The sequence below is a fragment of the Schistocerca americana genome, chromosome X (genome assembly GCF_021461395.2).
Source record: "Schistocerca americana isolate TAMUIC-IGC-003095 chromosome X, iqSchAmer2.1, whole genome shotgun sequence".
In the NCBI taxonomy this organism is placed as follows: Eukaryota; Metazoa; Arthropoda; class Insecta; order Orthoptera; family Acrididae; genus Schistocerca; species Schistocerca americana.
In genome coordinates this window covers 933,247,026-933,264,648 of record NC_060130.1, presented here as the reverse complement: position 1 = coordinate 933,264,648, position 17,623 = coordinate 933,247,026, and the positions used below count along the sequence as shown (strand labels likewise).

At 38.7% G+C, this 17,623-nt stretch overlaps 1 protein-coding gene across 2 annotated transcripts in view; it reads right to left on the bottom strand.

Moving 5' to 3' along the window:
* LOC124554906 (UBX domain-containing protein 4-like) overlaps positions 1–17,623 on the bottom strand; it is a 128,849-nt gene that overhangs the window by 938 nt on the left and 110,288 nt on the right. For both annotated transcript variants that reach the window (XM_047128596.1, XM_047128595.1), the window contains exon 9: positions 10,640–10,806. In XM_047128596.1, coding sequence (XP_046984552.1) covers positions 10,640–10,806 — 167 coding nt within the window. The remainder of the gene's footprint in view (positions 1–10,639; positions 10,807–17,623) is intronic.

The window sequence follows — 17,623 nt, the reverse complement described above, 5'->3', positions numbered from 1 at the left end:
TCAGAATAATGTCAGGCACCACCAGCACTATTAGCATCAGTTTCTTGTAAATCAGACTTAAATAGCTTAATTTGGGAAGGAGAGGGGTGAGGCACTAGCAACTGTAGTAAACTGCTTTTACATACAAACAAATAAGTTGAAAATTTCACTATTAACTTATACAGGAATCCAAAACAGTGTTAGAGAAAGTCAAGCTACTGCCTTGAGCTGCCAATAAAATTTTTTTACTTACACAACCAGTTTCGGTCAATTGACCATCATCAGGTTCCTGTGCACCAATTAAAATAATACATAAGTAACATTACAGGCTTAAACTTTTATGAATCTGTTAACAGATGTAAATGTTCATGGCAACACATACGTAACAAAATGCCAAAAACATAAAAGCATTCATTCACAGTATTGTGTTGGTAAAATATGGGATCATTAATATCAGATGGTAAAACCATGAATTAGACACTGATAATAAAAGTATGCCTAAGACAGTGGTGTCACTGTACCAGCAATCATAATATAAATTACATCGTCAATCTATAAAAACTGTGCTACATAGTGCACCGATTCACATTATACACCATATAAAGCAAACAGCACAGCTGATCACTGTTTACTGGTACACCAAAAATGATCATCGATGTCTTACTACATCAATAGTGACTAGTATCTTATGATTACCAAGCTGTGTCGTCTGCTACAATAAGTACATGTAACAGTCATAACAGGTGTTCTGTATGTCACATCTAGCAGCAAATTCCACATATTACAATCGCAGTTGTGGTGACAGAAAACAATATACATAGAAGTAATGGCTTAGATGCACTCGTAGGCACAAGCATGAAACAAGCTACAGCCACATTTATATGTGAGCTGCTTCCATCATACAGTAGCTTTCGTGTGACAGGCCATACTGGTACATAAAATGGAAGCCTATCTGAATTGTCTAAATATATTACAGTATAACGGATTTAATATGCTGAGTTTCAGAGAAAAAATGGTTATATCAACATCTCAAATAACAAACTAAAGTGACAGTTGCATGTAATGCATGACTGAATGAAGATTTTTCCACATAGATATATATGCTGACATATTGTACGAAGTATACAGATAACAAAAGTTTACTAATTATTTATGTTAGAACAAATATCATTTAAACTCTTAAGTAGACAGGCTTAGTGCTAGAATGACCATGTCAACACAACGTCAGACACAGTAAGCATCTAAGCCTAAATTTGACTTGCATACAGTGAAGTAACACAGTGATACAAATACAGCAGCTATGTTTACAGACAATTAGAAAAAGAATAACAATACTGCAGAAATTTGACGAACACCAGAAACTATTTACAGATGTTCTAACATAAATAAAAACAAAGACATGGTATGCTTAATATAAATCACTGAACATACAATGTGGAAAAATAGTTGGATAATGTGATACTAAAGTAAAATTAAGACCAGATGTATTGATATCTTTATTAGATGCATTTTCAGGTAAGTTTCTTCATTTAAAACAGTACAGGTGTCTCTCTCTCTCTCTCTCACTCTGTCTGGAAATTTCCAGTTGTTCTAGAATATCCATATGGCGATCTTTGTAAATTCCATGTAATAATTGTAAACTGTCGTCTATATTAGAAACAGAATGGTTTTCATTTCTCAGGTGTAGAGAGAATGTGGACTGACAGTTCTCACTTTGGCAAATATGTTCCTTGTATCTGACACTTACTTTCTGTCCAGTCTGTCCTACATAAACTTTACCACAATCGATTCATCAATTCTATATACACCAGAGTGGTTTGTCTTACCGACACTGTTAACTATGTAACTCTTCAGGCTTTCCCAACGATCTAATGACATCTGGGATTGTCGGGTGTTCTGTCAGATATCAGTATCGTTCTTGCATGATACTTCAGTAACGTAGCTCTTAACTTTCATCAGGTGCGACCTGAGACTCTCAGGTTGCACCTGATGAAGATTACGAGCTACATTACCAAAATATCATGCAAGAATGATGATGTTATCCGGCAAAACACCCAACAACCCAAGGTGTAAACTATATTATTTCTGATAGTGTCATTGGTATACGAAGCTCCTGCGGCATTGGTATTATGAAAATTTTATTGGATACCTTCCCTATATGTGGAAATGTGAATTTTTTTTTTCACTTTTTCCTTTTCTTTTTCTCTCTACATTTATTATCATAGTTTCTTTTCATTTTAGGTTTATGTTAGGTTTCAGTTTCTTGTTAAATGATCTGTCTATTATGTCAGTAGTGTAACCATTACTTGTTGCCATATATTGTAATGTATCTAACTTATTTAGCCTCTTTTCCTCTGAAAAAGCTAGCCTAATTAATTGTTTAATCACTGCAGTGAAAAAGCTATGATGCCATCTGTGGTTGCTCCTTTGCAGAATATACTGAATTCATGTTTAACATTAAAATATGTCATTCTCACATGTAAAAAATTAATTCCATTGTTTTTCTCAAAAATTTTCCATCATAAATTTTAAGTTGTTATGCATGTTATTGAAATGTTAAGGAAATCATCAATTTATTTCATAATCCATTTGTGAGAATTATATTATCTTCTGCAGTATACTATCTTCTTTGCAACTTGTTATTGTACTTCATTTTCTAAATTATCTATAAATATATTGGCTAGTGCGTCTGCTTAGGCAACAACCCATCAATAAACCTTTATTTTGTTTACAAAGGTTGTTATCAAAAGAGAAATGATTATACAACAGTATAAGTTTCGGCAGTTTAATAAGTTCTACAATGTCAGCTTGACCTAGTTTTTTTATGTTTTAACAGAACTATGTTTACTGAGGTCTATTGTCTGATTTACATATACACTTATATAAAGGTTAATTACATCTAATGACATAAATGTTGCATTTCTTGGTGTGCTAATATTTCTAGTCGAAGTCGCCAATTCATTTTAATTTTTTATAGAAGAAATATTAGTGAAGGTCTAATGCTTATTAATAATGTTATTTAGCTTTTTACTAAGTGAATATCCAGGACTTCCTACATATTTAACAGCTGGATGAATCGGGTGGCCATCTTTATGTCCATTACACACTGTGTGTGTTTGTGTTGTGTGTTTTTGTGTGTGTGTGTGTGTGTGTGTGTGTGTGTGTGTGTGTGTGTGTGTGTGTGTGTGTGTGTTCAAATGGCTCTGAGCACTATAGAACTTAACATCTGAGGTCATCAGTCCCCTGGAACTTAGAACTACTTAAACCTAACTAACCTAAGGACATCACACACATGCATGCAGGATTCGAACCTGTGACCATAGCGTGTGTATATATCTATCTCTGCCATCACATATTATTCGTGCTGTACATTGGTGCAGTAGATAGAGTTTTGGGTTAGCATGCAGGAGGTCGAGGTTTCAATCCTGGGTTGGGGCGCATTTTTTTAATTTGCTAATTTCATTCTGACATTTCATACTGTAACACACACCATTTATTAGGTCACATGTATCCTAAAGTTATAACATTTTGTAATGCTGAACATAACAAATAAGTGGTTACACAAATAAGAAACAGACAGTTGAAACAAATGACCTTTTATAGGACAGAGTAACTACAAAGTAAATATCGATTTCGAGATGCTAAAGATGATAGCACAGTATAGTAACACAACGTCTACTTGTCGTTTATGCTGCATCTAATACGAGTGCTCAGATGTCGCACATTAGCAACCACTGGCAATAATAATGTCCATACGACCTCCACAACAGAATACGTTGTCCTCAGAACAACAGATGCTCAAAGCGGCCTATTTGCACGTCCAAACATTGCACAACCCGCTGGATCATACTGCAATGGACCCTTTGCAGCAAAGCTGTGTCCTCAATAACAAGAGCAGCATGAACACGCGCTACCAATTCTTCCACGTTCCTCGCTGGAGTAGAGTACACGTACTCAAAGGTGTCCCCACAAGAAGAAATACAGGGGATTTAGGTCAGGTAAATGTGGTGGCCACACAACTGGACCTCCACGTCCGAGCAATTTCCCTCTAAATGTGCTGTCCAAATACTGTCGCAGATTTAATTCCAGAGTATAGAGGTGCATCAAGTTGGAGCCATATCCTCTGCTGAACATGTTAACATCTTCCAGCACATCATGCAGATCGTTTGAGAGGTACGCATGATGGTTTTGTGCCGTCATCTGATCTGGTAGACCTTGCATACAGTATAAACACGCCATCAGTCGTGCACAGTCGTCCACCTAATGTCATGACACAGGAAGGTACCATACATGTGGTTGCAAAGTGTTGCAGGTGGGTGAGGTCTGGAGATTGGGACAGTGTTGGTACATGTGATTGGCTTTGCAATAGGGGCAAGTAGGGGGATTTTTCAGTCAGCAGTTAAATGATCATTGTAGTTGAGGCATTTGTGGCAATGGTAGGTTAGGGCTTGGTATCTGGAAGGCTCAATTTTGCGTTTGCAGTGATATATGAAGGCTCTATTCTGAACGAGGTATCTACGGCTGAGAGGTCTTTAGGAAAGACATGAATGAAGAATGTAGGACCAAGAATGTTGATGATCCGAAGGGCTTTTTGGATTTGGGAGTAAGGATTGGCATTCAGCTCCTGCTCATCTTTCCTCACTGTGATCTCAGGGTCCACCCCCTTGGTCACAACAGTACGAGTCGGTGGGCACTGTGGGAGTAGTAGTAGTAGTAGTAGTTGTTGTTGTTGTTTGGGTCATGGTGGGCTGAGTGGGAGCAGAGAGACATGTGGACAAGAGGTAATGGAATGGACTCGTTGAGTAGGTGGGTTTGCAAATCGGGATAAGAGTATTTGATGATTATGGAGTCTTTGCGGGATGTGAATTATGAAATGTTGTGGTTTGGAAGGTACTCTTTTATTTCGAGGGAAAATGTTTTAGGACTGAGGAATCTGACATCAGGAAATGATAGGATGAAGGAATATGCCAGAGGAGATGTGTGGGTGAGAGAGAGTTATAGGTTCTGGTGAGTGGGGCAGGTTGGGCGGCAACTGGGTATCACAGAGAAGGTGGGTATCTTTACTAGGTGGGTTGCAAGCATCATTGAAAAAAGGAGTGTTGGAGGATATTATGGGACAGGATTTTGTAAATTTTCTTATTTTCTTACATGGAGCTGTTGGGCTTGAAGCTGATGCAGATGTGGATGATGTGGCCACAGCTGCGGCATATGCTGTTGGTGCCGGTGCAGCTGTAGTAGGTGTGACTAATGCCTCTGCTTCTGGATCCAGATGTAATGACGATAGCAATGGAGCAGCAGTAGGCATTGATGACGCTGCAGCTGGTGCAGTTCTGCTATTGGTGACGAATGTGGCGATAGTGCCTCTGGTGGCAGCAGCGATGTTGGCAATGGCACCTTAGTACATGCTGCAGTGATGACATCTTCAAATTAGCTGTTAATTAAGTCTGTGGATGCAATGTGTAAGAGCGGGAAGGCAGATGGGGTCGTCCGAGTACTGGGGGAGAAGGATAAGAGCAGGAGGGGACAGTGAATAGAGGTCGTTTATGAGTATACAATTGTTTGATGAACTACTTTGCATTTTTATGTTTTGAACATTTTCCAGATTCAATTAGGTCACCCATTATTCTCAAAACCTTAAGAACTATAGTTATGTTCTGCAATGGAAGTTTTAGTGCAATCTAGTGCTACTTTTGTGTGTGCTATTAATGTTTCTGTGCTGGTTGCATTTAACTCTGACAATATTTTGTTTAGCCCCTTTTTCTAATAGTTCTGTTTCATGCTGCAGACCATGTAATTATTCCAGTACAGATATCAATATATCTTGTCTTAATTTTAATTAGTACCACATTACACATTTTTCTACACTATATGTTCAGTGATGATTTTTAAGTATTCATATGTCTTGTTTTTATTTACAACATCAGTAATTAGCAGCTGATGTCTGTTAAATAGTTGCAGAATTGTTTTTATTCTTTTTCTAAACATCTGTGCGTGTGAATTCCTAAGGGACCAAACTGATGAGGTCATTGGTTCCTAGACTTACACACTACTCCCCCATGCCCTAGGAAGGACTTAAACCTCCGGCAGGAGGGCCGCGCAATCTGTGACTTAGTGCCTCAAACCACGAAGCTACTCTGTGCGGCTAAACATCTGTAAAAATAGCTTCTGTATCTGCATATCTATATTGTCTCATTGTATACATTTACATCGACATCAATACTTTGCAAATCACATTTAAGTGCCTGGCAGAGCGTTCATTGAACCACCTTCACAATTCTCTATTATTCGAATTTTGCACAGCGCGCAGAAAAAATGAACACCTACATCTTTCTGAGCGAACTCTGATTTCCCTTATTTTATTATGGTGATCATTTCTCTCTATGTAGGTTGATGTCAACAAATTTTTGCATTCAGAGGAGAAAGTTGGTGACTGAAAGTTTGCAAGAACATTCTGTCACAACAAAAATTGCCTTTGTTTTAATTATGTCCACCCCAAACAACATATCATTTCAGTGACACCCTCACCCCTATTTCGCAATAATACAAAATGTACTACCTTTCTTTGAACCTTTTTGATGTCCTCCATCAGTCCTGTCTGCTAAGGATATCACACCACACAACTGTTTTCTAAAAGGGGACGGGAAAGCATAGTGTAGGCAGTCTTCTTAGTAGATCTGTTACATTTTCTAAGTGTCCAGCCAATAAAACACAGTCTTTGGTTAGCCTTCACCACAACATTTTCTATACGTTCCTTCCAATTTAAATTGTTTGTAATTGTAATTCCTAGGTATGTAGGTGAATTTATGGCCTTTAGATTTGACTGATTTATCGTGTAGGATGACCTCACACTTTTCGTTATTTAGGGTCAACTCTTAATTTTCACACCATACAGATGGCATTTCTAAACTGTTTTGCAATTTGTTTTGATCTTCTGATAACTTTACTAGTCGGTAAACGAGAGTGTCATCGGCAAACAACCTAAGACAGCTACTCAGATTGTCTCCAAAATCAGTTATACAGATACAGAAGAGCAAAGGGCCTATAACACTACACTGGGGAATGACAGAAATCACTTCTGTTTTTCTTGATGACTTTCCATCAGTTATCATGAACTGTGACCTCTCTGGCTGGAAATCATGAATCCAGTCACATAACAGAGTATATTCCATTAGCATGCAATTTCACTACAAACCGCTTGTATGGTACAGTGTCAAAAGCCTTCTAGAAATCCAGAAATATGGAATCAATTTGAAATCCCTTGTCAATAGTTCTCAACACTTCATGCTAATAAAGAGCTAGTTGTGTTTCACAAGAATTATGTTTTCTAAATCCGTGTTGACCGTGTGTCAATAGACCATTTTCTTCAAGGTAATTCATAATGTTTGAACACAATATATGTTCCAAAATCCTGCTGCATATTGACATTAATGACATGGGCTTTTAACTTAGTGGATTACTCTTACTACCCTTGTTGACTATTGGTGTGACCTATGCAACTTTCCAGTCTTTGGGTATGGATCAAGTCGAGCGAGTGGTTGTATACGATTATCAAGTATGGAGCTATTGTATCAGCATACTCTGAAAGGAATCTAAATGGTATACAATCTAGACTGGAAGATTTGCTTTGGTTAAGTAATTTAAGTTGTTTCACTACTACGAGGATATCTACTTCTACGTTACTCATGTTGGCAGCTGTTCTTGATTCAAATTCTAGAATATTTACTTCATCTTCTTTGGTGAAGGAATTTCAGAAGGCTGTGTTCAGTAACTCTGCTTCAGCAGCACTGTCTTCAATAGTATCTCCATTGCTAATGCGCAGAGAAAGCATTTATTGTGCCTTGCCTCTAGCATACTTCACGTACGACCTGAATCTCTTTGGATTTTCTGCCAGGTTTCAAGACAAAGTTTCATTGTGGGAACTATTATAAGCATCTTGCATTGAAGTCCATGCTAAATTTTGAGCTTCTGTAAAAGATTGCCAGTCTTGGAGATTTTGCATCCATTAAAATTTGGCATGCTTTTTCGTTGTTTCTGCACCGGTGTTCTGAACCATTTTGTGTACCAAGGAAGATCAGCTCCATTGTTTAACTTATGTAGTATAAATCTCTCAATTGCTGCCAATTTCAAGCCACATCTGGTCTACACTCAAATTGTTACTTTGGAAGAAGTGGAGATAGTGTCTAAGGAAGGCATCAAGTGAATTTTTATCTGCTTTTTTGAGTAGGTAAATTTTTCATTTATTTTTGGAGGATTTGGAAGTTACAATATTCATTTTCGCTACAACCACCCTGTGTTCACTAATTCCTTGTACCCATTTTGATGCTCGTTATTAGCTCAGGATTATTTGTCGCTATGAGGTCAAGCATGTTTTCACACCTGTTTACACTATTTTTGTGGGCTCATGAACTAACTGCTCAAAATAATTTTCAGATAATGCATTTAGCACAATTTCGGATGATGTTTTATGCGTACCTCCGGATTAAACATGTATTTTCGACAACATATCGGCGGTAAATTAAAGTCGCCACCAATTATAATTGTATGAGTTGGGTACATGTTTGAAATCAAACTCAAGTCTTCTTTCAACCTTTCAGCAACTGTATCACCTGAATTGGGAGGTCGGTAAAAAGGATCCAATTATTATTTTATCCCAGTTGCCACCAATGACCTCAGTCCATACTAACTCACAGGAACTATTTACTTCAATTTTGCGACAAGGTAAACTACTTCCAACAGCAACAAACACGCCACCACCAGCTGTGTTTAGCCTATCCTTTCAGAACACCATTAGGTTCTTTGCAAAAATTTTGGTTGAACTTATCTCCAGCTTTCAGTGCCTATAATGATTTGAGCATCAGTTCTATTAGCACTGGTACTTTCCAAACACAGCTACAACAATTTACAACTGTTATATTGTTGGCTCCTTTATCTACGTTCTCCCTGTGTTCAGACCACACCCTTTGTGACTGAAGCCCATTTAGTATTTTCCTGAGACCCTCTAACCTAAAAAACCACCCAGTCCACGCCACACAGCCCCTGCTACAAGTGTAGCCACCTCCTGCGTGTAGTGGCCTCCTGACCTATTCAGCAGAACCCGAAACCCAACCCCCCCCCCCCCCCCCCCCAAGGTGCAAGTCGTGGAATCTGCGCCCTACACGGTCACAGAACCGTCTGACCCTCTGATTCAGACCCACCAGTCGGCTCTCTACCCGAGATCTGCAATTGGTCAGCCCTGCTTTCAGCTGACAGCCTTTACCACTTCTGTTAGCTGCTCAAAACCAGAGAGAATCTCTTGCGATCCAAAGTGACACACATCATTGAGGGAAGGGGGAGACAGGAAAATACACTTGATGAGCAGTGCACACTAGGAAACACATTTCCTAGATATACGCCACCCCATTATTGATAGTTTCCTTTAAAGGCACTCCATAATTTTGTAGTTGTGTTCAGATATTAGTAACCATGTTCTTATCTTACAAGTAGCCCACACTGTGTCCATGACGTGCTACGGTATCTTTAGTTCTCTGTGTTCTAACTTCCACCTGCTCATGCTAGAGGACACAACTTTTGTTTGACCTGAACACACAGTCCACAGTAATTGTGTTTGAAATGCATTACACCTAAACAATTATTTTTAGATTTTCTTTGGAAAATCATGCAATTTAAAATTTTTAACATGTCCAAATATGATTCCTTTTAACGCCATGGCATGTCAATACATTTTAATGTATCAAAACGCAGAGTTTATATAATCATGACACATCTTTTTTTCTTATGATATTATTGGGTATACCACTTTTAAATTTACCCGACTTTTACTTTTGTAATCATTTGACTTTGCTTCACCACAGCTCAGCACAATGTAACCCACACTTTTCTTTTTTCTGAGTCTATACTGTACATGTGTAAACTTATATTTTTTCATATTCGAAATTCTTACATGCCTGTTATATAAAGTATTTAAATATTCATTATGAACATTACTTGGTTGTATTTACAATGTCAGTTTTAGATTCCACAAGGAAACATAAAAGCATATTCCAGTCTAAGACTAAAGTAAAGAACTTTTTAGCAGCTGGAGATGTTATTCATTAATTCTGGACAGAGCTGTGGAGCTCTCCAAACATGGAGAAACTAATCAAAGGGTATCATCATTTCCTGAATGTGTGTTATTTGATTCAGATTGTTTGGAGGGAAGTAGAACCTATTTATGTACATATTGATAGATAATAATGTATGACAATTCTAAGAACTGAAAAAAGCAGAGAGAAAAAGCAACAACCAAACAATCAAAAATAGAACACCATTGGCTTGATTGCCATTCTGACAGAAAAACAATCTATCCCATGAGAGACAAGTATGAGAAATAGTATTTCAGGCAGATAAAATCTGCAATAGGAGTATCCAGTTTCTCCCCTTTCTTTTTATGCATAATTACCTTCAATGCTTGTGTTTTCAGTATAAAAACATTTTTCCCTACTTTGAATTAAAATACTGCTGTAACAGAACAGACCAAAGTTCTATATATTACTTTAATAATATACATTAATTTTTATTTTCTTATATTACACTCAACCACACACCATTTTATAGTACTTAATTGTCTTTTGCATATTTTGTATCATTATAAATAATACACATAAAAATACACTAAACTTACAATCTGTCACTGGTATTTGTTTCAGGTTGTGAATTACCACCTGCAGTAAATGGAAAAAATCTGCTGATTCTGTTCCACATATACATTATCAGTGAGTAAGCCCAGCTACTGAAGTGTGCTGTATAACTCCGCAGTGACATGTTGTTACTCTCCTGTCGAGGATCTGCCTGCAACAGATATTTTTGTGCATATGTTTTAAAACTCTGACCAATTTCAATAACTAAAGTTAAATAATTCACTCAATTTGTAATTACACCAGTTTACGTATGGAGATGAGAAACATCATCACTGATTGAACTTAAAGGCAACGATATGTTTAATAAGTCAATACATATAACAATGCAGAATCTTTGAATAACTGGTACTGTCAACAAAAATGAACATTACTGAGCATCTGAATTATGAAATAGAATCCGTACAGGATAGACAATGAGTGCTCTTTTCACCATGGCAAATGGAATAATAGTGTGCGTCACGTGACTATACACTGGCTTTCTGCAAACTGTCAATGGACAAGATGTACAATACAGGTGCATTTGGTAGCAGTTACACAATGCAAAATATATTACTTCTCAGAAGTCACACACGCACTGGGATTTCATGTGGCACTGTGTCAATGATGTATCATGAGTATCTTGATAGAGAGAAAACTGCTAGTAGCACAATCAGCTACAATGGACAACAATGGGTGGATGAGCATCACTGTCAACTATTGCACAATGTAACAGCTGATAAATGGGCTTGTCAATTTAATGTTGAACAAAAATAATCAGTGAGAAGCCATACCATCCATAGCCACAACCTCACAACTGGGTATGGAGACCAGCAGACCACATCTGTATCTTTGCATACTACATTTCACACAGCACATAAAATTAGAACATAAAAAGTCAATTGATATAATGGACCATGGGACAAGTCACTATCTGCTGATGGCACGGTATGTGATGTAAGTATTCCCCCAGAGAAAGTGGATGGTATGCTTACATCAGACACAACTGGGGGCACTGAATATGTCTGCCATTGTCTCAGACTTATGGGTAATACAAGAATGTACTATTTGATTAGGTGCATCCATCTGTTTGCCCACAGCAGTCCCCAAATAATGCACGACCCCTCAATGTTCGAACTAATTCAGAGTGGTTTGATGACACTCTGTAATAATGGGTGATCAAGTGACCCAGTAGGTCGACCAATCTTACTCTTATCACGTATACTGATGAGGTCATCCAGCAAAGTGAGTGCACCTCGAAACTGTCTCCAACTAATCACCATGTGTTATTGGTAGCTGTGCAGTTGTGGATCAGGAGAACTTCCAACAGTGGGTGTGTCATGCAGACCATGAGTAAAGCTGTCATTAGAATAAAAGTAGGGACTACACATTGTTAGGTAGATGCATGTCAGTCAATTATACCTTATCCTATTGAGCAAATGGGGCTAGTAAGAGAAGTACACTATGTGACCAAAAGTATCCGGACACCTGGCTGAAAATGATTTACAAGTTCGTAGCGCCCTCCATCGGTGATGCTGGAATTCAATATGGTGTTGGCCCACCTTTAGCCTCCGCTCTCGCAGGCATTCGTTCAATCAGGTGCTGGAAGGTTTCTTGGGGAATGGCAGCCCATTCTTCACGGAGTGCTGCACTGAGGAGAGGTATCAGAGTTGGTGAGCGAGTGCTGACATGAAGTCGGCGTTCCAAAACATCCCAAAGGTGTTCTATAGGATTTAGGTCAGGACACTGTGCAGGCCAGTCCATTACAGGAATGTTATCATCATGTAACCACTCTGCCACAGGCCGTACATTATGAATAGGTGCATTATGAATAGGTGATCATGTTGAAAGATTTAATCGCCATCCCCTAATTGCTCTTCAATAGTGGGAAGCAAAATGGTGCTTAAAACATCAATGTAGGCCTGTGCTGTGATAGTGACATGCAAAACAACAAGGTGTGCAAGCTGCCTCCATGAGAAACACGACCACATCATAACACCGCAGCCTCCGAATTTTACTGTTGGCACTACACATGCTGGCAGATGACGTTCACTGGGCATTCGCCATACCCACACCCTGCCATCAGATCGCCACATTGTGTACCGTGATTCATGACTCCACACAACATTTTTCCACTGTCCAATCGTCTAATGTTTACGCTCCTTAGACCAGCGAGGCTTCATTTGGCATTTACCGGCGTGTTGTGTGGCTTATGAGCAGCTGCTCGATCATGAAATCCAAGTTTTCTCATCTCCCGCCTAACTGTCATAGTACTTGCAGTGTATCCTGATGCAGTTTGGAATTCCTGTGTGATGGTCTGGATAAATGTCTGCCTATTATACACGTTACGACCCTCTTCAACTGTCGGCGGTCTCTGTCAGTCAACAGACTAGGTCGGCCTGTATGCTTTTGTGCTGTACATGTCCCTTCATGTTTCCACTTCACTACCATATCGGAAACAGTAGACCTAGGGATGTTTAAGAGCGTGGAAATCTCACGTACAGATGTACGACAAGTGATACCCAATCACCTGACCACGTTCGAAGTCCGCAAGTTCCGCAGAGTGCCCCATTCTGCTCTCTCACAATGTCTAATGAATACTGAGGTCACTAATATGGAGTACCTGGCAGTAGGTCGCAGCACAATGCACCGAATATGAAAAACTTATGTTTTTGGGGATGACTGGATACTTTTGATCACATAGTGTAGGTAGGAACAACCAAACATTGGCACATGCACCAGTTAATGAGACTATACTCATTTAGTTGTCATTAGAAGATAACTGGCGTTGTGTATCCACTGAAAAGGGGCTGCAGTGGACAGTTGACTTATTTATTATGCATGAAAAAAAAAATATTTCAAAAAAGATGAGTATGCCAACATTTTATTATTGTAGAAATAAACTGAATGTCTGTCACTAAAGCTAGGGAGACACTACAGACAACGAAGGACTCTCACCCACCTGAACAGGAACAGATCTACTGTAGGGTGCGAAAGACGGCTACCACCTCTGCAGTGAAAACACTGCAGCCATCCAGCAATGAGCATTGTTCAGATCGATCCCCAAGAGTAAAAGCATAACCAACTCGACCAGCAACCATCGAACTGTCAGTATAGTCTATGTCATAGCTGTGAAATGCGGCAAGGATGGAAAGGAAGCATTGGGGGAGGGCCTCAGGAGGGACTGAGTCTTTCGGGCCTTGTGCCAAATCCAGCTGAAGGCATGGGCAAGGCACACACCATGGGGGTATACATAAATGGGCCCAGAAAAGAGGTGGGAGAGGAAAAAACTCAAGCCCAGAGAGAAGAGACCGGATGCGAACTGCAATCGTACACCCTGACCAGGGCCGCCGGTCTGGAAGATGGACGACTGAGTTGGGGAACAGGAGATGGTAATTTGGATGCCCGGACAAGCTACAAACATGTGCAGCATAAGCATCCGGCAGTCTTTGGTGCCGGATCCGCAACAGACCAAAGTTTGTCAATTAGTTACAGGTTAACATTCCTGTCATCTATGACACCACTAGAAACGGAGGACAAGTTGGGACTGAGGAAGGATGGTGAAGGAAATCTGCCATGCCCTTTTAAACAAACTATCCCAGCATTTGCCTTAAGTGATTTAGGGAAATCACAGGAAACTTAAATCTGAATATTTGTATGGGGACTCTGACTGCTGTCCTCCAAAATGTGAGTCCAATGTCTTGCCACTACACTAACTAGCTCAGTTACTTTCATTGGAACCCACTGAAGCAAAAAAATGCAAAAAAGGTAACACAGAATGCAACTAAAAATATAGTACATCAAAATAATGTAGATGTAACATTAACAACAAGGAAATCATATGGAGAAATACATTAAACCAACATTGCTTGTAAGCGGAGTGTATTTTCAGCATCAATGAGACAAGGTGCTCTTTTGCTTCATGACAAGTAGTAACCAGTAAATTGGTATCACACTGCCAAAATTTCTGTAGGAAAGGTTCTTCAAGCAAGTGTTTCCCAATACATTTTCCTTTACAATTCATTCAAGTACAACTAGTCAACAGCTGTATTACAACAACAATGCTGTTTAAAGTAAGTTCAACAGGTGACATGATGTTACAAGACTGCATAGTTATTTCCCAGAAATAGTATGTGACTAAACTTTGGTAGATATGGTAGTCTTACAATTAAGTGAACTAACTCTGGAAATTATTCTACTTCCTAATATAAGCAAATAATATCACATGAGCATATAACAAGAGCTTTTCCTGATTTTTAGTGTTTTAGAAGAATGAATGCCAAACGCATTTGGTAAAACGGAAATCCATCCCCCCCCCCCCCTTTTGTGGTTAAGGGACTAAACAGAGGGGGTCATCAGTCCCTCCGTCAAGGTGTAGTTCACCTGGAGTTAGTGACATCCATCAGAAATTTGATTGGATTAAGAAAGTATGAAGGCATTGGAACCAATAATGATGATTGCTGAGAAACAATTTAATGAGAAGTAAAAGTAGTACAGAGTTCACATATGAATGTAGGTGAGAGCACATGAGGGGTGTCACAGGGAACATCTGTAGTGAGAGAAAACCTGCCCACACATGGCCCTCCAGCAACTTGATTAAGTGTGAAAACAATTGTAGAGTAAAAAAATGCCTTCTGGGTAGGAGATTTGTAACAGTAAAAGTGAGATGGTATGCACATCAGGTGGACCAACAATGATAAAACAAGATGAGAGGAATATTGTCAGTAGGTCGGTGGTGCCAGGTGAGTGCCCTGTGACATAGCAAGATGGAACTATTCCATGTGTTATGACTTCAACTCCTGTTAATAACTACTTTACTTTATCTTTGCTAATTTATTAATTTTTGTAGGTTTTGTAAGTAGTGAACACGTGGTAGGTATTTAATAATTCAAATTGTCAACTAAACTATTTTCCACTTAGATTCATCATTCAAAGTAATGTTTTTGATGTACTGATTCAAATGTCGCACTTAGTTTTACTGTGGAATTAGTTGATTGGAAGATATATGTAACTGAAAAGCCTAGCACATGACACAGTAAGAATAACATATTGAGTTAATGTATACTTCTGGGTACAGTGACACCACCAGTTATAAAGACTGGTAGTTCAACTTCTACATAATGCATTTCAAATTTGTGAAAATAATTACTAAATACTTTATGAGATAATTATATTCCAATTTCAGAAATAGCTAGATTTCCATTGCATATTTTGCCTTTATGTTTGTTAGATTCTGAACTCTGACACTATACTTTTTTTACTGGCACAACTTTTATGAAAAAAATGACATACTTCACTAATTGATTGAGTCATTAATTAAGATTTTTGCTTCATTTACAATAATTTTCAACATGACACTTGTACTCATAAGAAAAGTATTCCCAATGTGGAGGAATTAAGTGGTTCCATAATTTTTTCTAAATTCCTTTATTACAACATTTTTCATAAACCAACTCTTTATCAATACTGAGAGTCCATTTTGAGTAGCAAAACTTAACCTAGCCTTTTTTCAAATAATTATGCAGTTTCCAAAATAACAGTCTGCCCATACAACAGTTCTTAAACAGTTGGACATCACTCCAGCTCGGCAGTCTGCACCCAGACCATATCGAACTAACAAGCATGTAACATCAATGTCAAATACGTTCCCAACATTTGCTGACGCAGTAGCTAAGCACAAGATGTTCACAAAAATTAGTGCTTCAGTATCTGTGAAAACTGAATAATGCTGATGTTTAAAAACTTGAAGCTATTTCTGTAACTGAAGTTGACGAATATCTTGAATGAAATTTTTGTGGTTTGTATGAGGCTTAGACTGCCATTGTCATTCAGTGGATTATTACAAAACAGAATGTGAACTGTAATGTTTGGTGTAGAAATGAACTGTGTTCTGTTCTGAACTTAAATATTTTGTTTAGTGACTTGTTAGATCTAGCACTAATTACTGGACAGTGTTTTATTAATTTCTGTTTCAATAATTTTCCACTTTATCTGAGTAGTTCTTCCACTGCACTCTAGGTTGTTTGTAAGTGCAGACCTGATTTTAGGCACTAATAAGTCCACAAATTAGAAAAACTGGTCACTGTCACAACAGTATAAATTTGAGGCTAATAATGTGTAAAAATAGTGCAACCTAAATTTTTGTGATAGGTACATTTTTTGAGCAAACACCATCAAATACTGAATATGATTTTCACTTAAAGACAACAGACTGATGTGCTACCTAGGAGGTGACAGAGACTACAGAACATCAGGTTGGTGGATTACACCCCGAGGCTCTGCATGCAACGTAGGCCATCCCTCCCGCAGCTGTCCCATTCTTGATCATTGTAGTTGAGCTATTCAGAGTGCTACCCCTAAATCGGGAAATATGGTACAGCAGAAAAAAGGCAGCTAACCACACCTAAAATAAATTAAAAGTGAAGAAAAGAGGGATGACCAAAGCAGCTGGAAAAGGAGGCTGCGTTATGAGACCGCCAGACCTAGCACGCAGCAGGAAACACCCCAACTCCAATCACCCAAACCCGCCCCAATTGTAGTTAAAAACGTTGTATCTGAGAACAGAAACCAGCTAAACGGTCCAGGAGTCATTCGCCAATAACAGAGACAAAGAATCCAGAAAACCTTGCTTAGCATGGAGAGCCAAGAGTGGGCACTCCACCAGACTGCGAGCTACTGGCAGTAAAACTCCACAGCCTAAACTTGGCAGTGTCTTATTACATCAAATGAAACCACAGGTTAATTTGGTATGATGGATGCAAAGGCAATGTTGGATGGTTGATTCCTTCTAGGAGGACGAACAGTACTTAGCAGTAATCTCTTAGACAGTGCACAGTTTATTACAGATGATGTTCTTTCTCTGAGTGACGAGAGGTCCTACTTGTGCCACAAACATACAACTCGGATTGTCAAAGTGAATGTTGGGCAAGTAATCACTTCTCTAGCCAAATATTCCTCAGCAGCAAATATTGTTCCTGATTGGCAAGAGACGT